Source organism: Rhipicephalus microplus, chromosome 9 (genome assembly GCF_043290135.1).
Source record: "Rhipicephalus microplus isolate Deutch F79 chromosome 9, USDA_Rmic, whole genome shotgun sequence".
Taxonomy (NCBI): Eukaryota; Metazoa; Arthropoda; class Arachnida; order Ixodida; family Ixodidae; genus Rhipicephalus; species Rhipicephalus microplus.
In genome coordinates, this window is record NC_134708.1 from 73,072,730 (window position 1) to 73,097,979 (window position 25,250).

General features: G+C 48.3%; 1 protein-coding gene across 8 annotated transcripts in view; it reads right to left on the reverse strand.

The window, feature by feature from the left end:
* Positions 1 to 25,250, reverse strand: part of LOC119163236 (uncharacterized) — a 324,142-nt gene that overhangs the window by 39,023 nt on the left and 259,869 nt on the right. For 5 of the 8 annotated variants that reach the window (XM_075873835.1, XM_037415192.2, XM_037415191.2 and 2 more), the window contains 14 exons: positions 22,472 to 22,970; positions 19,752 to 19,938; positions 18,243 to 18,629; positions 17,141 to 17,341; positions 16,151 to 16,351; positions 14,791 to 15,013; positions 11,979 to 12,048; positions 11,242 to 11,282; positions 10,675 to 10,702; positions 8,143 to 8,205; positions 7,089 to 7,180; positions 6,251 to 6,639; positions 5,762 to 5,910; positions 3,694 to 3,924 (listed from right to left, as the gene is read on the reverse strand). In XM_075873835.1, coding sequence (XP_075729950.1) covers positions 3,694 to 3,924; positions 5,762 to 5,910; positions 6,251 to 6,639; positions 7,089 to 7,180; positions 8,143 to 8,205; positions 10,675 to 10,702; positions 11,242 to 11,282; positions 11,979 to 12,048; positions 14,791 to 15,013; positions 16,151 to 16,351; positions 17,141 to 17,341; positions 18,243 to 18,629; positions 19,752 to 19,938; positions 22,472 to 22,970 — 2,761 coding nt within the window. The remainder of the gene's footprint in view (positions 1 to 3,693; positions 3,925 to 5,761; positions 5,911 to 6,250; positions 6,640 to 7,088; positions 7,181 to 8,142; positions 8,206 to 10,674; positions 10,703 to 11,241; positions 11,283 to 11,978; positions 12,049 to 14,790; positions 15,014 to 16,150; positions 16,352 to 17,140; positions 17,342 to 18,242; positions 18,630 to 19,751; positions 19,939 to 22,471; positions 22,971 to 25,250) is intronic. The other 3 variants (XM_075873834.1, XM_037415189.2, XM_037415194.2) reach the window with 3 other exon arrangements.

The window sequence follows — 25,250 nt, forward strand, 5'->3', positions numbered from 1 at the left end:
TTCATTACTTGGTAATTACTGCCATAAGCCGGTTTTTTGAAACGTCAAAGCTGCCATGCGTCCCTCGCATGAAGAAATCAAATTCTCCCATTTAACATCGTCATTGTTATGATAATCATCAGCCTGACTACGCCTACTGCAGAGCAAAAGCCTCTTGAGTGTTCCATTAATAAACCTGGTCGTATGCTTTCTGCTGCCGCTTTATACCTGCAATTTTTTTAATTTCACCCGCCCAACTATTTTTGTCTCCCCCTCACATGTTTGGCTTCTCTTTGAATCTAGTCGGTTACCCTTATTGAGCAACGGCTGTCAACGCGCTACGGGGCAAATCTGGCCGTGTCCGATTCTCCTTGATTTCAACTATGATACTGGTAACCTCCCTTTGTGCCCTGACCCACTCTGCTCTCTTCGCGTCTCTCAAGTGTACACCTATGACATAACTGCTTAGCTCTACTCCTTGAAAAGTTGATTATTTAAGCGTTCATAATTACCCTCCCAAACGATTTCTTTAGTCAACTGAAGATGCATGCGGCAACGAATGGAGTAATTTTGAAGGCATCGAATAAATAACGCATTTCTCTTATTTTGAGAATTTCGGTCACATTGTTTTAAAGGACAGGTACATACAGCTTCGCTGTAAAACTACTTCCGCAAAACGAAGAAGGAAATGAAATTGCTCTATCTTACTGATGAGGAAATTGTGCGAAGGAAAACCTGCAACGCAAAAGGAAACGGTTGAACCCTGTAAAGACTAGTAAACGTAAGAACAAAGCGTGTGAAGATGTTACGAACATCAAAGAGTTGATATGAACTGCCCGAGCATACTGGTTCAAGTGACATCTATGGCGTATGTTGTAACACGTGAGGTGCATGTGGACCCCATAATATGCATCTATTCTCTAGTGTGGAACTGCCGAGCAAGCCGTATAAACTCGAATTTAACGCGAGTTTTTCTTCCAGACTTTAAATTCGCTACCTAAAGTCAACCTTCGCGTTACTATCGAATACCGAAATACAATTTTTTTTGAAATCCTGGACGCAATGAAAGGACACCCTCCGCGCTACAATGATGTCAATGTCATAATCGAGTAAATACGGTAGGTGTCTGCTTTTCTTGCATAAATTGACGCCCCATCATGCGTAATACATGCCAAAGACGGCGTATTCTAATATTGAAAAACAGCAGCAGGCAGTGGGACCGTTTAGGTTTTATAAAACCACTGCCTTGCGTGCTTGACTCCCGTTACAAGACTGGCACGAGCGCCAACTCGTGAAAGCTACACAGTCACGCAGAACTTAAACTTCGTTCGTGTTCAGCGTGGAAAAGGGCGCATCACTGAGAGTGGGCGGATTGATTGGCTGTCTTATTTGTTGATTGCAGAACACCGTTTAATATGAGAGATGAGAGTGGGTCCCCATACCAGGACCCCAGCGGCTGTTGCTTTGGTCTCGAACTGATCGGAGAGACTTTTCGAGCTGAAATAAAGACCCGGAAGGGTCTCTTGGATCAGGCTGATCGTACAGCAATGACCACTAGAGTCCTGGACTAAGGGACCCGCCCTTGCCAATCCAACAATCGTTGTTTCACAAGTCTCTCTTGTTATCACTTCGTTTAGCGAAAAAAAAAAGAGAAGCGCGTAGCACACCTGTGAAATGTACTCCTCTTTACGTGACACGTAGTACACATAACACGCGTCAACGCGAAAGTTCGGCCGGTGAAAATTACTAGCGTTAAAGAGGAACTCCGACGCATTTTCGACCATACTGAGATAATGCTGCATTCAAATAGTATCGCCAGTCCTGTAAAAGCTAAGGTGGTTCACTTTGCCCAGGCACTCGTCAAAAATTTTAATGAGGCAATGAACAGCGAGTCGAAACGGAAACCGAAACCGCGATCTGCTCCGTCGTCTATGGTGGGTATCAGATGACGTCGCGAGATCCATCGCCGATGACGTCACGAGATTCGCTGCACCCCGGCTCGGTTGGCCAGAGTGTAAGCATAGCGCGAAAATCAAGTTGGCGATGTAATCCGACCCGGAATCACGCTGTAATAGCTCGTTTGAACTTATTAGTGACAAGTTCAACGATGATTGCAGCGCTATCTGAGCACGGAAGCATCGCTTTTTGCTTGCGACCCACCAGCGTGTTAAGCACCTGACATGCCTCGAATCGATTTCCTCGTTGCTCAATATTGTAAGACCCGACGTCAACGACGACTAACACACTGTATGCAGCTCACAAAAGTGAACTGGGCTCGCGTTGTCATCGCCTCGTAGAAGAAAGTGCGCGTTGCATTCGTCTACTGGGATAGGCGGAATTTTCGAAAAAAAAAGTAGGCCTTGACGTCACATACACAGGGTGGCCCGCGTTTACAAGTGTGATTCCAAAATCAGCTACAAATTTTGGAACTTGTTTTCTAAAAAACTAAATGACTTACCGTTGTATAATTTGGCACATGTCATGACGGCACCGACAACAAAACATCTTCAAAGTTTTATTGAAATCGGCGAATATCGAAAAAAAAAACGCCGGAGTTCCCCTTTAACGCACCTTTATATGTATATACGTGACGGTTAACGGTTATAGTGGTCGGAACTCAGCGAGCAAAGGAAGCTTTAATGCGAACCACGCGTTTCAACGTGGGAGTCTTGCTCAGTCTAATGGTGGCTCCAGGGGAGATATTCTCGCGGCGTGGACATGTCCAATTCAACCTCCCCTGATTGGCTGGAGCGCGCCGCCTGTTTCCCGTCTTTCTTCCGCAACGTCATTTTGACGACACCTACCTCTCACAGCTCTCGACACACACACAAAAAAAAAAAAGAATCAATGCGTTTCGCCTCAACGAATACTGCCCTAGAGATCTGCTTTTCAACGCACATCTCCGAGGCCGTGTATAAACTCAAATCCCGTTAGCCCTTGAATTAGGTTTAACGCGGCCACCCAACTGACGTTCTCGAAAGGTATGTACGCATACCCTGCATCGCTCTTCAAACATCAAGCACGTTCTTACGCACGTTCAAACTTGTCAAGTCTGCTTAAGAGTTATGTTACTCGACATTTCGTCCACTTATAGTTTTATTTTAAGCTGGGAATGTGCTAGCGGGTTCGGTGCGCGGACGTGGTCAAGGGTGTCATGACGTCATGACGCACCACTTTTTCGCGTAGCTGAACGTGTTCCCGCGAACCGAACACTGCGAGATTAGCTCCCCAGGCCGAAAGTTACTCTGTTCCAAACAGTGAGCACTCAAACGCCCTTTTTTTATGTAAAGCGTTCGTCTCGTTCCGAGTTCGTCAATCCACATCTGTCATTTTCCGGTGCTGCCCTCTGCCGTTTTAGTAGGCTTTTGGTTTGGGATAGGTCAACCGGTATTGCTAGATGCATAGCCTCCATGACGAAAAGACGTTTGTTTCGCGACTTTCCCGCTATAGGCTAAGGATGCATGCGCCAGGGTGCCGTGAGAAAGCGGGATTCTGTATAATACACGTTTTCATTGACCCCGATGTTGTCAATAATGCTTAAGCTATTTATCTGACGCAAATGGGTGTTGATTTGCAGTTTTCGCGTGGTCACAACGTGAGTAAATGTCAAGTGGGAGCACTAGTAGAGAGAGGGCACGGTGCGGCTTCTATAAGACATGAACTATTACGGGGGGGGGGGGGGGGGAGGGTATAGTGGAGGGGGAGGGTGTGCACCTGTCCTTGTCCGCGTAGTCGGAGCCGGCGGGGGGCCTCCCGGCGAGGGGCTGGAGGTGGTCCCTGGTCGGAGGAGGGGGACTGTGCAGGGACGCAGGGGGGTACGGGGGGAACCCTTCCGGCCCGCCCCTCGAGAAGTCCACGGGCTCCGTCTGCTCCTCGGGACCAGCGCCGCGATACAGACCACCGGCCTGGTGGAGCGGCTGGGGGCCACCCAGCGCCGGGGACAGACTGCGCCGCAGCGTCACACGCGACCGTTGTTGCGCCGGAACACAATCACGACGCCCACACGCACGGTCTCCCGCCGTACTCCGGCTCTCGTGAAGTGCACACGTTAAAACAGGTCTTCTATAGTCGGTTACAACTTTTAGAAGTCAGCGTCATTTCCTCCTCAAAGGCGCATGCAAACAAGCCTGCACCAATAGGCCTGTACTCAAGACTGACGTCATGAGCGGGTCGGCGTCGTTGACACCGCCTGCAGTGATCGGCTGCCGCGCTGTGGTCATCTGCGCTGGGCCTCGCCTGACTTCTTAAGTTGCATACGACTATAGGTAACTGGATCGCTTCCGAAGCCAGTTGCATTCTTTGGACTGTCCTTGAGTCACACAGCGACAATCATCATTTAGCTTGCTTCTAAATATAAGGTCTAGCTATTTTTCTACTAGGAATGCTATGCTACATCGATAGATGGCGCGCCATTGAAGATACTACAGTTGTCCACGTAGAAAAGCTTCATCCATAGAGTGTCCTACATTATTTACCAAAGGGAGCTGCGGCGCTGCAACCGCACAGCCACCACTGGCATGGCGGGTAATGAATGATTTGCCTATAGCCTTCGTGCTCATTACTTCGAACACACTTGAGGCTTCGTTTTTGTTTTGTTTTAACTTTTTTATTCAATAGCAAAATGACTTATGAACTTTGAGAGCTGGTGTGAATAGGTGAGCCTAAAAAAGTCGAAGTGACGAAGTTGTACTTCGTCATGCGACGAAGTGGCTGGTGACCACACATAGCCGAAAGAACGAAGCTTATTGGCAAATCTTTGTACTATCCGTCATTCCCTTGCTGGCTGAAACGTTATGCATTGCAGCTCCCAGGGACCAGATTTCACTACAGTCTGCTGTCATGAAACTCTATGCCTTTCTCCATGCCAGACATGACAGCCAAAGAAAGCAAGTAAGAGAGATGATGATTCTCGTTGTGCGATAACAAGATGCCCCAAGAGGCACGACTGTATTTAGAGTACGCCACTGCTTAAGCATCGCAGCAGGTCGTTTTGTTGTGGAAGAACTCGCAAGCTGAAGGTGAAGGACCACAGTGTAAATCAGGTCTTTCAAAACAAACAGGCACTGTTACGTCACTAAGCCGGAATCAGGGAGACCGCGCATTGTCGGCTGACACTGCTTGTATATTGCTCCCGAGGGCCGCAATATGAAGACGCCACGATCTCTCACGCAGAAAAACAAAAGAATGTATGGCGTTGGAGCTTCAATCAAGGACACTTTCACGCGACAGTGCCGATAGCAGTCTTTTTTATGGTATTTGACAACAAATACGTTTAATACTTTGAAAGAGAAAGAAAATGAGCTAGAATGGCTGTACCAGGAGAGCAGTCCCTTTCGGTCGTACAAAAGACTACAAGCAAACACCCAAGGGTTGCAATCTTCAGGTATGTTTGAAAGTCCTAATGTCACTCAGAAGATGACAGGCTCGCGAGTTCCGAAACTTACTGAACGTACAGTCACACTTTTCCGTTAAGGACACGAGAACATTAGGCACTGATTGGTGTCTACGCGAAATAGCTAAGCGAGGAAGAACACTGCATGAAAACTGGAGCAAGAAAAAAAGCTTGCTGTTTCTTTTTTTGTTTTGTGGAAGTTTACTTTGATACGGGAGCGCTTTTGTTTTTTATCTCGAATATATAAATGCATTAGATGAGACGGCATAGTGGTTGTCTACGTTCAGTGTTGGCTCTCTGCACTGCTTTTCTGCCACGTGGTCAAGAAACCATCGAACGTGCCAACGTGGTTTGCATACCGGACGTTCGTTTCTACGAATCGATGCTTACCTGTGCCTAGGGACGAGAGGCAGGTCGAGGGCCGGATGTATGTGTCTCACCCCGGACGGGGGAGCGGGCGGAAGGTCCCCGAGGGCCTCTTGCCTCTTGGACAGGTTCACCGCCGCTGTCCCCATGCCAACCACGCCGGGAGGCTGCTCCTTGTGGTTGGTCGCAGAGGGAGAAAAGAGGAAGGCGCACCACACAGTCAGCTGAGACACTAAGGTGCCTCACGCGGCGGCAAATCACAGACTCATCGCCCATTAGCTAACTCGCGCTGCACTGTCAAGCTCACGGTCTGACTTGCTAATTACTCAATTTCCGATTTTCTGTCTCGTACGTTCATCCGCACATTCGTAGGTTGGATCGCATGCTAAAGCATCTAATCACAGTTGTAACTTGGCTTACTGTTTCACTGATTTGTTTTCTCGGTGACTCAATCATTACAAATTGGTTACTGTAGACTGGCTAAGTCACTCACTCACTCACTCACTCACTCACCAGCGGAGGCGATGGTGAGAGGCGCTGTTTGACCGTGACAGTCATCTGGTCCTTCGGCTTTGGCGCGATGGGTCGGTTCGGGACCGGACTCATCTGCTGCTGCGGTTGTTGGGGTGGCGGGTGTGGTGGTGGTGGCGGCTGCTGATGATGAGGCGGCTGTTGATGCGGTGGCGGCGGTTGATGGTGTTGTTGCTGTTGCTGCTGTTGTTGCTGCTGCTGCTGGAAGAAGTGATGTGCGTATTCCGGAGGCGGCGGCTTGCTGTATTTCTCCAGTTCCTTGGCCAGATTCGTGCGCGGCGTCGTGGTGGGCACGTAACCCGGGTACTTGTAGTCGTGCAACTCCAGCTGCTTCACGTAGCACATGGGCCGGAGAACGCGGTCCGACGGGGCTGCGAGGTCGTAAAGGGTCGGCACCATGGGCTCACTCACAATAGACCAATATTCGTACAGCATCATGAGTAATATGGGCGTGACAAATAGACAGCGCACTGCCACTGTCTGCTTGTTACATCCTGTCTTATCTGTGTAACGAGCACCCAGAGCCATGGCATCGGCTGCAGTTCTGTTGAACACTATATAGCGAAGCAGTGGGAGCGTCAGCCCTGGGTACCTTTTCCACTTCGTTTTTAACAGCAGCAGACGGGAATTTGTGATATTACAAATATTACGCGTCTTACGTAGACCGACGCGGACACCATGGCCACAAAAACCAGTCGTGCCTCGGCACTTCAAATCTAGCTCGTCTACGACAGCTGTGCTATTTTGATTGATGTGTCATGGATTTGTCGCGTAACAGCAGCACCCTCAAGCAAAAAAAAAAAGAAGAAAAACTGCCTACCGGGACTGGAGGTGGTGGGCGGGTGTTTGGTGACGTTCTTCTGTTCCTTCTGAGCCAGCTTCTCCATGGCGGCAATGGGGCACCCGGACAGGCTGACCACGTCGAGAAAGGGCGGATGCAAGGACAAAGACAAGAACGCTCCCTTTAGTGATGAATGCAAGAAAATCGCCACTGCGGTTCATTGTTCGGAGCTCAGAAACAGAAAAGATGGTGGAGGAGGAGATCATCATCATCATTAGAAGCAGCAGCAGCCGCATAACTGCGCCCAATGCTGGACCCTCCCATGTTCCGCCAATGAAACAAGCTTTGCCACAGTGCACCAATAAAAAATGAAGCAATGTTGTATACTTCTCACAGCAGCTTGCTTTTAGTGCCCTTATTTCCGCGGTTAAAGTTCCGCAGGAACGTAGCAGCTCTAAAACAGTGCAGCGCAATGGGTTCTCAGCCGCTATTATTGTCAAAAGGCTCGGCAGTCATAATAGTGCAGTTTAAAGAGTGACGGGGCAGGTACGACCAGGTAAGACAGAGCAAACGCTTGGAGAAAACTTGCCTTCTTTAGATGGTTAGGGGACGCGTTAGACGCGTCATTATCAAGCGTATCCGATTCGTGTCATCACTGAGTAGTGCAACCACAATATAGATTTCACGGTAACCTAGTGTGCAAAAATAAAGGCAGGGGCATAGAAACGACGCGACAGGCACAAGCGGTGGTCTCTGTTGCATCTTTTCTGTGTCCTCCTCTTCATTTGTGCACGTCAGGTTACCTTAAAACACGAACCAACTCGCCCAGCCGCAAGTTTTACTGAACCACGATATAGAATTGTATGATGAATTACAGATGGTCGTTAATGAGGGCATATGAGCTCTATGGTACGCTATGCGGCCACAACAGCAAGTGGTGATTGCGTAGCGTCGAAACAGACGCTCCTCGATGCCGGAGATGCGTCACAAATACGCTCCATGCATGTGGTAGACGGATAGCAAGTGAAGTTGGCTCTAACGCTGTGATGTAACGCTGCCAACGAATGAGGATTACGACGAAGGGTTGACTCACCTTCTGTGTGAGTTTCTGTTGCTATTCACATGTCCTCTTCCATTACAGCCAGGAGTGGGGCACCTGGCGCAAGAAGGAACCCGCATTACACACATTGTTCAAAAGACAGTGCGCGTTCGTGACGGTATAACGTTGATCAAACTGCGAACTTTCACGCGAGAGGGACACGACATAGTCCAAGTAGTGGCGAAAACCGCGTAGGGTCGTATGTTTGCTTATTCCTTATAGATTAATATAGGTGCCGTCACAACTTAGAAGACCGATATATATATATATATATAGCACGTAACGTCAGCTCGAAAGCGTGAGGTTAGGCATGTATTGACATGTCACCTGGCGCCAGACTTACAGTTAGTGAAGGGTCTCACTTTTAGACGCGATGAAAAATGAATAAAAAAGGCTTGATCACACGTCCACGCCGCAGCGCGTCAGCGCGTGGCTCTTGCAGCGCCACCTTCCCTCTGGGGAAATAGCGCGAGCGGCTACGCGAACCTGCGCGCCATCTCTCTCTACAAGAGGGTACGGCGCCGCATTGAAAAGTCGCGCGACTGACGCGCTGCAGAGCGTATGTGTGGTCCAACCTTAAAGAGACCCTGACACACTTTTTTGAAGTTCTGTCAGCGTTTAGGCTTGAGCATCATAACCATTCGAAACACAGATTTAGCGACATGCCGTGTACCGAGGAAGCGCTACGGACAACTATATCGTACCCCCGTTTTTCCCCCTCTGCCTTGCCTCCTCAACTCATGAAACACGCTGGCATCGCTGGCGATCTCGGCGCTCTCATGGGTGCACTCGACGATTCGAGCTTCACCCAGTCTAGACCTCCGAGATGGTGCGCTGACAAGTTGCGCAAAGTCTCGGAGGCTATCACACAGTGCCGACCGGCAGCACGCACGCCGTCTGGCAACAAAGACAAAGATGATGGAGTGGTTGATATCTACTCCGACAGGTGCCACTACCCTACTAGGTGATTTTACTTCCACGCATTCTACGACCAATCATGGGAGCGGCCCGTAAGACGTCGCGTTACCAAATCATGTCGTTCTGTGAATGGGTGGTTGAAAACGCGTTGGCCGAGTCGCAACAACCTGCAACGATTTGCAGTTTCAAAGCGGCGTTGTGATAAGTTACACAGTTTACGCAGAGACCTGAAACCGGTCTGTAAATGACCCCTTGGTCGACCTAGCCAATGTGTTTGTACAAAATCGTCGAAACCGTCTCAGGGTTCCATTAAAACATCGTAACACCGGCGGATAATACAAGAATTCATTTTAAGCAGATATCGTACGAATTTATTTTAAACGATGTCAGTTATATGTGAAAAAATGAAAAAAATATCCCACTGTTGCGAAATTTTCGTGGATTACGTAGTGTAGCAGCCATATATCAGTTTTTGCACAACTACATGCTACACAGCAAGCAAAATAACGTTAGGCCAGTAAGCACAATAGCTATGTTATAAAATTACGATAGCTTAGCCAGGGGAGGATATTACGTTCCTAGTCGGTTGAACTAAGCGTAGTGGAGATGAGGGATGTTAATATGTCTTGGTTCCGGGGATGAATATGGAATATTCTATTTATCAAAACATTATAGCTGTTATTCTAGTGAGGCATATTATTCATAAACAATGCATATAACAAGTTTTCATCCGCTTGAAGGTGTATAGAATATTTAGGAATCGAAGTTTTTTAAAGGATTGTGTACGCGCTAACCCTGTCAGAAAACTGATTGATTGATTGATATGTGGGGTTTAACGTCCCAAAACCACTATATGATTATGAGAGACGCCGTAGTGGAGGGCTCCGGAAATTTAGACCACCTGGGGTTCTTTAACGTGCACCCAAATCTGAGTACACGGGCCTACAACATTTCCGCCTCCATCGGAAATGCAGCCGCCACAGCCGGGATTCGAACCCGCGCCCTGCGGGTTAGCAGCCGAGTACCTTAGCCACTAGACCACCGCGGCGGGGCTGTCAGAAAACTGTGTAGTAAAATATTGACAGGGCATGTAATCTGCACTTAAGTGTAGAGCATAGTTAGTGTTAATTGCCATATTTACCTCATCCTAGTTATTACAATGCCGTCAAAAATATGAAAGGAGGAGTGTGGCCTATGCCACTGACGTGTTTCGTGTAGGCTTCGCAATATGGCAAGGTGTTGTACTTAAGCATTTTTTTTTCTTTAGTGAGGCATTACTGGGAGCAAGCTTGCAGGGCCAATAACGACTATAACTTTAAATAAGAGGCCTTCAAGGTCATCGTTAGAATAACACAAAACCAAACACAGTTAAAACACACAGCAAAACACTCGACACACAAAAAGAGTAGTGCAGAAATAACAAACGCAAAAAAACGCACAGACACAACAAACTACGGTGCAAAACAGAAAAACGCAAATGCATGCACTAGGACCTCCGTGCTACCGAGAGCGAACCACGTTACAGTTGCAGCAAAAATAAAGTGGGCCAACTAAGGAAGAAAAAAGCAATGCCGGTATGCGTAGAGCATACAACCAGTGATGGCTTACTTGAGTATTGTTTCGTGCTGTGCCAAAACTGTAAGAGAGATTAGAACGGAGAGAAAGAAAACGTTTGATATCCGTTCAGTGTCGACACAGTAATCAAGTTATAACGCCGAAACTCTAAACACAGCACTAAGTATAGAATTAAAAGAAGTATAACTCTCCGCAGAAGTAGACTATTAAATATCACCGAGACTCGAGCTACGTTATCTGTTACAAAGAGCGCGTTAAACATATGTGAGGTTTGATGAATAGCTTATCTTGTTCACCCAAAATATTGTAAGTTCATGTTTATAATCTACCACACTATTAAACGTTCCCTTCTTGCGATACTTTCAGTCACCGATCGCGTAGCTCATCCACGTGACGTCACACTACCTTTAAATCACACTTATATACCTTAGAAGTGTTACAATTGCTCAATTTCAATTGAGTACCATGTTCAATCAATTTAAATACTACAGAACGGGTAACAATACGTTGACCTGCGGCTCGATTATGCATCGATAGGATCTATACGTAGTAGCATAGCACACAAATCGTTAGGCGTTTAATAGATAAAGAGAAACTTACTTTCGGGTGTAATCTTGTCCTTTCTTGGGCACCCAGACAGGCTGCAAAAGAATATTGAGATATATCTTCACGCCCCCGCTACTTACGTACTCCTGTATTAGGAACCAGGTTGCTAATAGAGTGATACGGTCGAGCGTTTAGATGGGCCTCGAGGATTACCGCTTACAATCATGGGTAGATATATCGATGGCCTTGTCGGAGGTGATGAGCTAAGGTTTGAACTTCACGAAATTTGAACGTGAGGCACGTTTCCGGACGCTGCGAGATTCTGTGGTAGTATTTTGGGTCAATCACTGAGAAATCAATCTTAGCAGCTTTGTCGGTCAACAGGAGATGATCGGATCGGGAACGCGACGCGATGCCGAAACACGATGACGTTTAGAACGTCAAACCTCGGCTACAGCGTCACAGGCGGGATCGGCAAGCTGGAACGTAAGATATGTGGCGCAGGGAGAGTTACTGTGGGGCATTTTGACGTTATGTGTCGATATTGTGACGCATGAATTTAAGATGCGAGCGTGAAAATATATCTCGCTTGGAAGGCTTCGGCGCGGCGAATGTAATTAGAAATGCCAGCGAGAAGCCTATCTTCTAGACACTTAATGGTGTAAACTTTACGAACGTTTTTATGTACTTATTCACCATCATCTCTTCTTGTAAAGTATATTTCACAATATATTGCTTTTTTCTCATCAAAATAATCACTCTCATGCAATTAAACAATCGGAGACACTTACCTTCTATGGTGCGAGTATAAACCTGTCACGTGACCCGTGCCATTGCAACCCGGAGTTGGGCATTTGCTGTCTGCAGGCACAAAGGAAACAAGAACGCCAAAGTTAAGATGGCGGGCACATCTATGGCCAGTCATTGGTAGTTAGGTTGTGTTTTTACTTGTTAAGGCGATACTCTAACTGCAGGGATATGCGCCACAGATGAAAAAATGCACAAGACAAACAAGAATTGTAAGCAGGACTCTACATGGAGTTAACTTCACTAAATCAATATATCACCTGGCTTCCGTGGAAGCATTCAGCAATTGATAGCAATCATGCATTCCTGATCTGCATGGCGCACAGTATAAACAAACGTTCATGAAAGTACATGGATCACATATAATTTTTTTATGCAGACACATTGCGTTGGTGCCTGTGTAGCAGCATGTGGGTAAAGTATACGAAACGATTGTGCCGATGAGCCGATGAATACATTAGCCAGAAGCCTAGACCATGTCACGAATCTCTATCTATGCGGTACCGCCAACGAGTTTTCAATGGAGTACTGTCTCAACATGCCTCTATATGAGAATGACGTCAATCAGAGAAGGGCGCAGGCGCTGCCACCAGAACTGCACATGAAACAATCCAAGTCAGAACTTCAGCGTTGGTATGGCGGTGTGTTACGTCCCAGGTGAAGAAGTATATCCACTCGCATTAAGGATATTCCGGTGAAGCCAAGAAGATTTCGAAACTATCCAGGCCAAGCCTTTTGGCTGATCTTGAATAAAACACGTGCTTCCTTACCGATAAGCAAGCATAGCTATGATGCCACCGGCAAAGTTGACGATCTCATTGCTAAGTAGTGCATACGTATATATCATTATGTACCACTCGGTCAAACTATAAATACCTCGCAGTACCTTTGATTTCTGCCTCTGTTCTAAGTCCTCCCGAGCTCTAACCGCAATGGACGCCTAATTTTTTTTCGCATAAGCCTACTTGGGCAACACAACCTAACCTAACCTTTCTATAATTTGCGTCCCCTACATTCTTAATCAGGTCCTGGTTAATTGCTACATCCAGGAAACCAGACTAAAAGTGTCCGATTTCCTGGATACATCTATCACTTTAAGCGGAACATGATTAGGGGTGTATAGAGGGCGCACTGTACTTCCCTACAAATACTCTACACGATCCATGAATTGCAAGTTTACACTTACCCGGAATCACAGTCGAACTTATGTTGCCAGAGCTTATATCGGGCAGCGCCGAAGGTACGTAGATGCGGCCCTTATAAATAAGGAAACACCTTATTTTCGCCGAGGACAGCGCTTGCCCTGTGACTAGGGCAGTGCGTATTGAGGGCTGCTGCTGACCGAACGTTTTCCGAACACCGAGTTTCTCGACTGTAGGCTGGCAAACTAATTGCCCGCAGGTGGTAGACCTAACGACGTATATTTATGGGCCTCCTGTACGTGATAACTTTTGTTTATCATCGTTCATGTTCTGCAAAGACGCTCTTTCTCTTTCTCTCTCTCTGTAAATGGTTGCAAGAAGCCATTGTCTTAGCGGCAACGGATCTTTGTGCGACCGCAGACGCAGCTGCGTCGAGGAGGAAGAGGAGGAAAGTACGCAACTTCGGAAAGTGGACGGGGGAGTCGCATTTCCTCGCAGCAAATATTGTGTTCATTAGTTCTGTCGCACGCGTATTTTACCTCGAATCAAAGTGGCAAGTCACATCTGCACACGTGCCGGATGTTTGCGTGCAGTTCACAAGGCCTACCGCTTCAATAGGCCATTGTTTTTTTGATATCGCAAAAACAAGCGAGTGACAGGCCTCAGTTGTCGAATATCTGGGCCTACTGTCACTTAAGCTGGATGGTGTTAAGCGGGCGTATGACGGGATTGTACTTGGACGTACAGCATGAAGCTTAATACCGCTAATCGAGTGCAGTGAATTTGGACGTCGTAAACTGGCGGCCGCTTTTCGGAAGCTAACAAATATGAAAATACTGCTGTAGGGATACTCTCAAACATATTGCGTTCCAAATAGAAAGCCATGTCATGTACTCATAAAATAAGCCTTGTCTTGTGAGTATGTGTCTGCGCATGGTCCTTTGGTGTGCCAAAAACCGTCTACTATCACAATGTCTAGCGCACACATGTATGTATGTATGTATGTATGTATGTATGTATGTATGTATGTATGTATGTATGTATGTATGTATGTATGTATGTATGTATGTATGTATGTATGTATGTATGTATGTATGTATGTATGTATGTATGTATGTATGTATGTATGTATGTATGTATGTATGTATGTATGTATGTATGTATGTATGTATGTGTGTATGTATGTATGTATGTATGTATGCATGCATGCATGTATGTATGCATGCATGCATGCATGCATGCATGTATGTATGTATGTATGTATGTATGTATGTATGTATGTATGTATGTATGTATGTATGTATGTATGTATGTATGTATGTATGTATGTATGTATGCATGCATGCATGTATGTATGTATGTATGTATGTATGTATGTATGTATGTATGTATGTATGTATGTATGTATGTATGTATGTATGTATGTATGTATGTATGTATGTATGTATGTATGTATGTATGTATGTATGTATGTATCACTGCTCACCTTGCAAAAGATCTGCGCCGTGCCCTTGTACCACTTCTCTCTCTCTCTTTCTCCCCCTCACACACACACACACACACACACACACACACACACACACACACACACACACACACACACCACACATTCGCGTAGCGGGTCCACACTGCGTAAGCAAGATGTCATTGTTACCTTTGAGCGTGCCTTCGGGCGTCCTTTGCGGCGAGTCCATAAGAGCGGCGTGCGAGCTGGAGTCCTCGTCATCTTCCTCTTCCTCCTCGTCCAGCCGCAGTCGGCTCTCGTCGATCACCAGAGGGTGGTCGTCATCTGGAAGTGGAACCAGGTGGCCACCGCTTCCGCTTCCACCTCCGCCGTCCTCGCCGTAGGCCGCCATAGGCGGCTTCAGTGACTCCTGCTGCAACGTGGGAAGGCCAGAGGTCGTGAAGACCCTCGTACACCATGATCACGCACGGCTGAAGTTGTGTTTTCGCAGATAGCATGTTGCGAATGAGAATCGTGGTCATTGTGCCGAATCAATCCAAAAATATCCGCGGTCATCGCCGTACTGTGCGTCGACGTAAAGGCAGTGACGTTGGTAGTGAAACCGAGCGAATTTTTATGAAACGACGATGCCATCAAAATGTTTTCGTTGCATTTTCAAGTAGCCTCCTTAACGTACCGAATGGTTCAAGTGTTGTACGTTCCTATGAGAATAAATTGAGTTTCCGCATATATAGTGCGGCTGCCATCATAGGTTAGAATATGTACAGTCAACTACAAAAGTTCGTGGACCATGCCAGCGCATGCCAAAATGCCTGTACGCGCCACCCATTGGTGCGCCATCTACTGTCGACCGCAGTGCTAGGCCGGAAGCGGCTCTTCTGGTTATTCACTGGCCTATAAATTTTCTCCCGCCGCGTAGCTTATTGTTGGTTCGCATTTCTCATGGGAAGCGCTAATCTGCAGTACGATCGTCACGTTTCTATTTTCATAGCAGGATCGACGATATCACGGCGTGCCTCAAACGGACGGTGTTCCGTTGGCTAGGTACCACGTGGTATCACTTCGTGATAAAGATTGCAACTGATAACAGTTATGCACATAAACTGCTCTCGAGGCAGAAAAATGCACACGCCAATGCCTAAAAGCACGTCTCGTTTAAAAGTGAAAATTATTTGTATACCATTCAGAAAAAAGACAGGCCATACATCAAGGGAGGGATGCGCGTCGGGCGGTGCGGTGCTGTCGATCACCGCTGACGTACACAGTGCAAGTGTCGCGGAGAGGTCTTTATGCTATCGTTCTGCACATCGAATGCGGCGAAAGACACAGCGCTGAAGCCGGAAATACGTCGTCAAAGTGAATCTTTGGAAAAGTACCATTGCAACATATAGGCAAGTGTTAACGGACGCCACGTTGCTTTAGACACCCACAAATTCCTGTATCCGGTTATCTACCACAGGGTACCATCATGCAAGTACGATATTATTGGCCTGTTTCATCAATGGTCGGTAAGTGACACGCTTATCCGTAGTGTGCAATTAACACTCACCTTGAGCTTGGTCTCTAGCATGGCGTATCTGGCGGCTGGCGGCGGCGGCTCCGGGGCCACCTCAGCCATGGCGGCTGCGCCGAAGGGACCCGCGTACGCCCCGCCCGCCGCCGTCGGTGGGGCAGCAGGAGGGAACTCGCGACGCTGAAGGGTGCAGTCCGAGTAGCGCATCGGCGGCTCCAGCTTGGGCTCCTGCTTCACCTGCATTCACACGCACGCACGCTATCTCTGACGCACATCAACCGTGTGTTGAAAGTAAGTACATAGGTACGGTACAGATAGACGTAAAATAAGAGGCTAGATTGTGCGTGTGTATGTGGACCAAACTTCACCGATTCATGTACTTGCTAAAAAACACGCCAGGCGTGACCTTGGGATTGAGCGACGTGATCGATGGCGGGGATAATGAAGACTAAGTGCAAGCCAGCGTTATTGGCTTATAATCGTTGCACTTTGCCTTGTGCCCCGTCGACATGGCACCGACACATGAAGGAAGGCCTAGGTTTAAAGACAAAATTGGAGTAGCTATGCGCGCTACAAGTGCAAAGACTGAGGAAACAGAGAAGCTGGTGGTCTTTTCCTCCTCGTTTCTCGCCTCCTCATTCGCTATTGCCACTTCCGCCTCTCTATAAGGTACTATACACCGTCTTGCTTGACTCTCTCCCCGGCTTCTTTCCTTCTTCCTTTGCCTTACTTACCATTGCCATCCTTGCTATACTATTTCATACATGCCTGTTCTGTTTTACCCTCCCCCATACTTCATCTCCGCCTCGTCAGCATCACTTCCCTTCCCGCCACTTGCTATTCCATACTATACATACTATACCACACCTCTACCCATCCCCCTCATCACTCTCCTTTCCTACTCCTTGCTGTACTATATTACGCATGGCTATGCTATGCTTTCGCCAGTCACGTTCAGCTGTGCTGTTGAAATATTTTATGCTGAGAATGATGACGACGATAAGCGGTATCGTGCCGTGCGCGTACCTGCACATGCTGCATTCCGCCGCCACTTCCAAACATGTGCGGAGGCCCGGGCGACGCGAGAGGAGGTCCCCGTGGTGCGACGACGCCGGTCGGGGGACTGCGCAACGCGCGCCCTCCAGCGGCACCGCTGACTCCCGCCGCGACTCCGCCGCCATTGCTGCTCGCCCGGTGGCAGCAGTCGTCGCGATTCGACTCCTCCACCTGCGACAAGGGAAAGAAAAAAAATCGATACTCGACGTGTTAATTGCAGCACTATTGCCGTTGTGATAACAACATGCACTTCTGTCTGCGTTATCACCGCACAGCTCAACATCATATATTTATTTCTACCGCATCAAACGTTTGTTTTCGAAGTCATAATCGAATAGCTTTATTAAAGAAATTTATTGCCTCATGAATAGACTGCCGCCAGAAAATTTTCAATTGACTGATATGTGGGGTTAAACCTCCAAAAACCACCATATGATTATGAGAGACCGGGTGATTATGAGAGACATATGATTATGAGAGATCGGGTTAAACCTCCCAAAACCACCATATGATTATGAGAGACGCCGTAGCGGTGGGCTCTGGAAATTTCGACCACCGAGTGTTCCTTAACGTGCACCCAAATATGCGCACAGGGGCCTACAACATTTTCGACTCAATCGGAAATGCAGCCACCACAGCCAGGATTTGATCCTGCGACCTGTGGGTCAGCAGCCGAGTACCTCAGCCACTATAACACCGCGGCGGGGCCAGAAAAATTTTAGAATCCGTCAAGCACAAGGGAAGTGACAGTGATTTATCGTGAACATAAGTGCCTTCTCTCTTTTTTCGGGACCCGTCATGGTGGTCTAGTGGCTAACGTACTCGGCTGCTGACCGAAACGTATCTGTGAACACATGCGTTTCGTTGACTCTCAATCTAAAGCCATGGGCACAGGAGTTTCTGTTTTTCACCTCCATCGAAATGGAGTCTTCGTGGCGGGGAATGAACTAGCGCCTTCGTGTTCGTGTTCAACGGCGCAACGCTTGAGTCGCGGAACCACTGCGGCGTGTATCAAGCCCAGTGAGGACTCGGGCTATCAGAACCAGCGGGTAAGGAGCGTCCGTGAGCTGACCTTAAACCGCGGCTGATCGACGACGGAGTGTATGGAGGCGCACTCCTCCTCGATCTTGAGCAGGCTGCCGACGTCGTACGCGTCGCCCTGCCGGCCGCCGGTCCGCGCCGACAGCGACGTCGCGGCGGGCGCCGCGTCGAGCCTGTTGACGACGGCCGCCGGCGTGCCGCCGCCGTACGAGGGTGCCGCCCCGGACGAAGACGGCGCCATGCCGCCGAATGCCCCGGGCGCGGCGGGGCTCGAGCACGAGGACTGCGACGAACCGACCGTGGCCGTGGTGCTCGCCACGTCCGGCGTGCCCGGACAGTGGGTCGATGACGAGGAGGAAGACGACGATGAAGACGAAGACAGCGACGGTGGCGCTGTCGCCGAGGACGCGAACGCCATCTGGTTTGTGGCAAGAGAAAAAGTGGGAAGTGTTATTGAACTGACAGCACGTCCCAGCACAAGAGAAGGCCTACATGAACGTCAACGTTTTAGGGCGAATGGCTTAGATAGCCCATTAAACGCGAAAAGCAACCATATATGCTTGGGTGGCGTAAACATGAGGGATGCTAAAGGTAATCATGTAGTGACGTCACCACATGACGCATGCATGACTTCACAGGAAGACAGAATATGTGACGTAATCATGGAGTCAACGTATGACTATGTCGTAGTGAAAGATGGACTGACCCCGGAAGCAGTAGACAAGCACGTACGGTGCAGGAAGCTTTGAAGCGGGGGGGGGGGGGGGCTAGAAAAACAGTTTCTTTTCCTTTATTTGATCCCTCCTCGGGGTCGTTGCCAGCATTTGGAAAATAGGTTTCAATCAATCAATCAATCAATCAATCAATCGAATATATATTTAAGGATTACGCTAGGTGGATCTGCAGCAAGACAGTCACTGCTACTGTGACATAAGGTACGGCCGAAAACGATAGGATGGGAGGCTGCCCTGGAACATTTACGGGAGCTTGTTCGGACGTCAGAGATGACCATACGTACCACGAGAAACTATAAATCGAAGCATAGATAACCTAGCGACTCACGACATCTTCGTATGGGTAAAAGCAGCTCGAATGTAAGCTGCTTTTACCCAGACGAGCGTTCATGGCATTCACCAACTCACAGACACGCAGTCGGGAAAATGATGGCTCGAAGTGAGCGGAGCACACGAGAAGCAAGCCTCATTGTCCCTTCGTGCCCCTCCCCCTCCTCTGCAATGCTGCTCCTCGCACTTGCCTTGCCTTCTCTGGCCATGACAAAAGCCAAGTCAACAACGCGCAAGTTTGACGTATACGATGGCTGGCAGTGATGCAACCTCGACGCAACAGGGCTAAGGTTTTGTTGCCGAATCCACAACAATAAATTTTGACAGCCAGTTTATGAATTAGTGGTAACCCAACTTTCTGCCAGAAGGAAAAACAAAGTATATTACGTGCATGTTTGTCGTAGAGGGCACAATTAAGTCGACGTTCCCCTTCGCAGTGTCAATACTTTGAAAGTCTACCGCTGAGCATGGCGCACCTGTCCTGCTTCAGGTGTGGGAACCCTGGCGGCCCTCTCGGCGTGGTGACTGTCTTCGTCGGCGGCATCTTTGGCAGCGTCCCGGTGGCGACCCGATGACGCACTGGGCGGCGTCAGGCCGTCGCCGGTGCTGCTGTCGGCGCGGCTCATCTCGGTGTCCATGGACTCCTCCTGCTCTCTCGCCACCCTGCACACGAGGAGGCAGAGATGAATCTCGGTTGCGCTTTCGCAATCAGTGGTTCACCTAATACGGACACTCGCCTTTCGAGTGACTCGGTGTTGCACGCTCGCAAGTGGTCCTGTTGCCATAGCGGCCAGTGTGGAACACTCGCGAGTGTAGAAAATCCCGGCGAGTGTGGAACACTCGCCGTAATAGCAACAGGTGGCGTTGATTGAAGCTCAAGCTTAACTACGCAAATATATACAATATGACGTGGATGAAGCTAGGCATCAATGCCACCGTAGCTCAGCAGTAGAGCATCGTTATTTAGAGGTCGCAGGTTCGGATCTTGCCGGTGACAAGTTAATCTTTTTTTACACTTTTATTTCTTCACATATGCATTACAATTACTTCTAATGACAACCCCTATATTTTCCTTGTCATTATTGCGTGTTACTTCTCATTATTGTGTCTAACAAAAAAACTAGCCCTTAATTTTACACTTTTGCTTTCGACTTGTTGGAACATAGCATATATTGTGGTTTGGTGAAAAGGTGATGCTATGCGTGGAAAAAATTTCACCAACGCTTACGATACTGGTCAATGAGAATTCTAAGCTACACTTCGTGTTGCAGCAAGGCCAACTATGTTTCTATTTTTGACTTTCCCCAAGGTTATCGACTACGCATAAACTTAGTGAAGTAGGAGAGAACCCATTACACCATTTTTCATCTTTCTGCGGATAAGCGAGGTACCCACTGCACACCTGTAAGGTATTATGTGCATTTTGATAATACTGCCCGTCGCCGATTACGATGAATCATGGCTGAGCACTTCGCACTAAATGGAAAGCATCCCACCTTACACTCGTTGCGCGATAATCATTGTGTGGTGACTGGCTGTTCTTTTTATTCGTTCGCCACGTTACAGTATATATACTAACGCGATTCATTGTTAGACATGGCGCCTGCGTAGGATTTTTTTTTGCGAATGAGCTTCAAGCACCAGGGTAGCCTTGTAGTAGAATACACAAGTGCCACGCCGATGGCCCGGTTTATTTTTTTTTTTCATTTTATTTCTTTCATTTATCGGTCACAACATCAGTAGTGACGGCGACGCTGCTCAACACAGGAACAGGCGCCCAAGTAGCAGCGCTCTAAAACTCAAAGGACCAAGGTCTTGTATAAATAAAGTTGTGCTCAATTTGACTTGCAACACGGTGTCTGTACTCAAAACGGTGCCAACACTACAAACTGGCCCTTGCATAATAAAAAAAAATGGTTAAACAAACTATCTCAGCGGTGCTACCTGAACCGACTTAACGTTTGACGGTGTCATTCTTCAGGCTTGGGGCCACTCTAACCACAGCCAGCGTGTTCGAGCTCATACTGGGCGTGACTGTACGTCCTAGTATGATAAAAGTATTTGACGTGGGAGCACCGAGCGATGACATCGTGAGGAGAACACGACGACAGCAGGGGTGTCGGGTCACGCTTCGTCCCACGTTTTGGTGTGTACGCGGTGGAAGCGGTCGAGCGAGCAGACTGACAGGTAGTAAAAGGAACGGCGCTTGCGCCGCACACGCTCTCAAACTTAACCGCGAAACCATCAAAAGGCGCAATGATGCTGCGTGGCGCGCACTCCCTCTGCCTCTGCAATTTCGCACTCGACAGTACGTAAACGTTTCGTATGTTCTGGTTTACACGTGTGCTGAAAAAACCGGTACGACAGCAACCTCTATGCGTTTCGTTATTTGGAAAAGCTACCGGAAGGAGGCTTCTCCTCATAAAGACTGTTATTGCGGAAAAGCCACAGGCAACAGACACCTGTCAGTTTGTGCAACAAAGCGAGACACTTTGCGGAAATTGGCTTTTGTCCCAAAACATGGCGAGCGAAAGCCCGAGTCTCAACTTCGTATGCCTGTCTGGGGTTGTAAAGTGCATCATAAAATTACTAGGCAGACAATCGTATAGAAACAGTTGGTTTCTACAGAATCTTACAAACCAAGACTAGAAGACAGTTTAGAATTCTGCTGGCGGTTTGTCCCTGCCGCAACCACTTTAGTAGGCTTGTAGGCTTGTGTTTTCTAGTTAAGCACCGAAGCGCAATAAACAAGGGCATCATAACTTAGGCTGGTACATTCAAACATTTATGTTGCGGAAACAACAGGGCCAGGAAGCAAGATGTTTAAGCGAGATGAAGGCATCGCGGTACGAGTTATTCAGTCATGTCATTCACGAAACCCATCTTCGAACTCGACGCTGGTATCAGTCATCAGCTGTTAATTGACTTACGTACCGCCGTTACGATGCTGCCTCAGGGTGGGCTGAGTTGCATAAACGCATGCTCACGCTAAATCGCGCTCATTCATCTCGTGGCAATGTTGTGGAACGTGGCACTGTTCTCAAACTACAACGTTCTCCTTGCGCTAATGTCCGCGAATGAATAAATAAAAATTTCGAACTGGTTAGACACACGATAAGTTGGGCTCATCACGAAAAGACCTCAGCAGCACATCGTGCCGCTGTCGACTGGGTGTCTCCAGACGAAAAGCGCGTACCTTGGCGTTGATGCGGCCGGCTGGTCTGGGCTCGAGTCCGGCGGCGACAGGGGTGATCGCATAGGCGAACCCCCGGGCACGCTTCCGTTGGACGAGGACGAGGCACTGAGGGTGACCACGTCCTTCCACGAGTTGGCCACGGACTCGCTGGTGGCCCTGTGCTGCTGGTCGCTGGGCGATCCCTTGCTGTCGCTCTTCTTGTCGAACAGGTTCTCGAACATGGGCTGCACGTCGCCGCACGGGGACTCGTCCTCCGCCTGCGCCAGTAGCCCGCCCGTCAGGCTGCGAAGCGCCGCCTCGGCCTCCAAGATGCGCCGAACGTCTTCGTCTTCGGCTGTGGCTCCGCCAGATGCCGCCGGCTGTGGCTGTTGCCCCTGTACGCTGCTGAAGTTGCTCGAGGGACCGACGGAGCTGCTTCCGTTGTTGCCTCCGCCCTGTGCACCGCCGTTCGCACCACTTCCGTCTGCACAGACTGTGGAGGAGAAGGCGGCGTTGGAACCTGGGAAAAAAGAAAAAAAGTGGAGAAGAGGTCGAGATAAACGGGAAAGAATGTGGTGTAGGATAATGGGGATGAATTGCTGAAAGTGATTTCAAATCGAAGTAGTCGGTTTCAAAGTAGTCGTTTCAATTTCAAAGTAGTCCGTTTAAGCGCGTCTCGTAACGCGCTTATGAAAAGTGACGGAGACGCACCATCAGCGTTCGTGTAGACGCAGACGCCGCCTAGCGTTTGAGGTGACCGCAAAAAGGCGGGACTTTCTCACGCCTTCAAAAACGCGAAATCACAACGAATAAATTGAATGAATTACGATTATCTTAATGGTGCGAGCTGCGTCCGGTCTTCAATAGAGAGTTTTAGTACTGCGGAATGGTGCTACGTACGCATCACGCAAGCAACTTGCGTTACGTGGCGTCGTTTGCCACTAATCGGCTTTTAGTACGCCGTAGTACCCACGTACGTAACGAGCATGAAACGTGTTGCGCCATCTGGTAGATCAAAATAGAAGCACGTGTTGTTGGCAGCCAATGTGAGCCAATCCAAGTGTTATAGCCAGATTATGGCCATATTTTAAGCCACAGAGCCGGTCGGTGCTTGCCCTCGATGCCGCCATTTTGCAAAACGAAGTCTCGCGCTGTCGCGAACTTGTTCGAGAGCGGCGTGATCAGCTCATACGTACTCACGCACGCATCTCATGCGTGCGTACGTAGCCGCTGCGTACGTAACGCGATACGTGTGCGTTGCGGTCTGCGCATGCGCACTACGCAGAACGTGGCGTCGTTACGTACGCAACGCCGCCACGTACGCAGCGTACGTAGTACTAAAACTCTCTAATAGCTTCGCGTAGAAAATAAAGGAGGAATTTTAAATGCGAAGCATTTCTTAGCGAACTTCGGCGACTTTGAGCGTATTTATCTATCTAGCCGCCTACGACATTTAGCTCTCCTCGCCTTTTCGTTAATGGTATCGATACCAAACTTCGTATGGTATAACATGACTCTATGAAGAACATATTTGACTAGTCATAACATGATAACCATGACATGTATCTCTTGAATGTCATGATTTACATTTTATGGTCCTGCAACTCTTGCGGTGCTTCCGTTCACATGGATGTTGCAAAATTGGTATGGTATGACATGATTGCATGGTGAACACAATCCCTAACATGAGAATCATGACATGCGTGTCATGTAACATTATGACTACATGCCGCGCTCATGATGCGCTCGCGGCCGTTTCGCTAGCATCACTTATACCAAATTTAGTATTACGGTACGTGAATCGATGACGAAGGTATGTGACTGCTGAAATTATGATAATCATGAGATGCGTATCATGTAACAACATGGCTACATGCCACGCTCAACATGCGCTGGAGGCCGTTTCACTAGTTTCATTTATACTAAATTTGGTATTACGGGACGTGAATGAAAGACGATGGTATGATACTGGTGCAAACATGATAAACATGAAATGCGTGTCATGGAACAACATGACTACATGCTACGCTCATGATGGGCTCGCCACCGTTTCGCTAGCTTCACATAGGCTTCCTTCATAGGCATCGTACATTGACCAATGGGAACTGCGTTGCTCGCCCTATCCCGTCCCACGTTCGTCGACAATAGCGGTTAGAGGCGCGCAGAAAAGAGACGCGCCCAGTGAACCATGTACGCTGTCCACAATCCACTCCCACGCGCATCGTTTTCCGTTTCTTCAACCCCGTTTCATTACTGCATTATTCACCCGCTAGGCTTTGCGTTTTGGCGCTGCAGTCGCACAGGAAAACTAAATCAAAAGGCCCAGTTTCCTCTCTTCTCCTGGGATTGCGCTGCGCACGGAGCGCACAAAAGTCCATATGCGCAAACGAACGGTAGCTTCCTAGCCGGTTTCATGAATAACTCGTTGCCCAAAGATGCGCCAATGTAGCCGCGTTCACATGAATGCCAGAGTAGCGTATTGCATTTTTTAGCGCGTCATGATAACAGTATGAGACAGCTATCGCTGACACCAAGGAAGTTTGGTTGACACCACCCAGCGCATTTATTTTGTACGAAATGTTAGAAATAAGTCGGAAACTGTCTCTGGCGAGTGTGTTTTGTTTTAAAAAAAATCGCATCTTATCCGCGGAGTGCATGATGATAAGTGGGGCGAATCATCCATTAGTCCGTCCACGCTGCCGTCCGTCCGTTCGTTTTTGTTTCCGTGCGTCCATCTGTGCGACCGCCTGTGCGTCCGTCCGCGCGCTTTTCCGTGCATCCATTCATCCATGCATCCGTC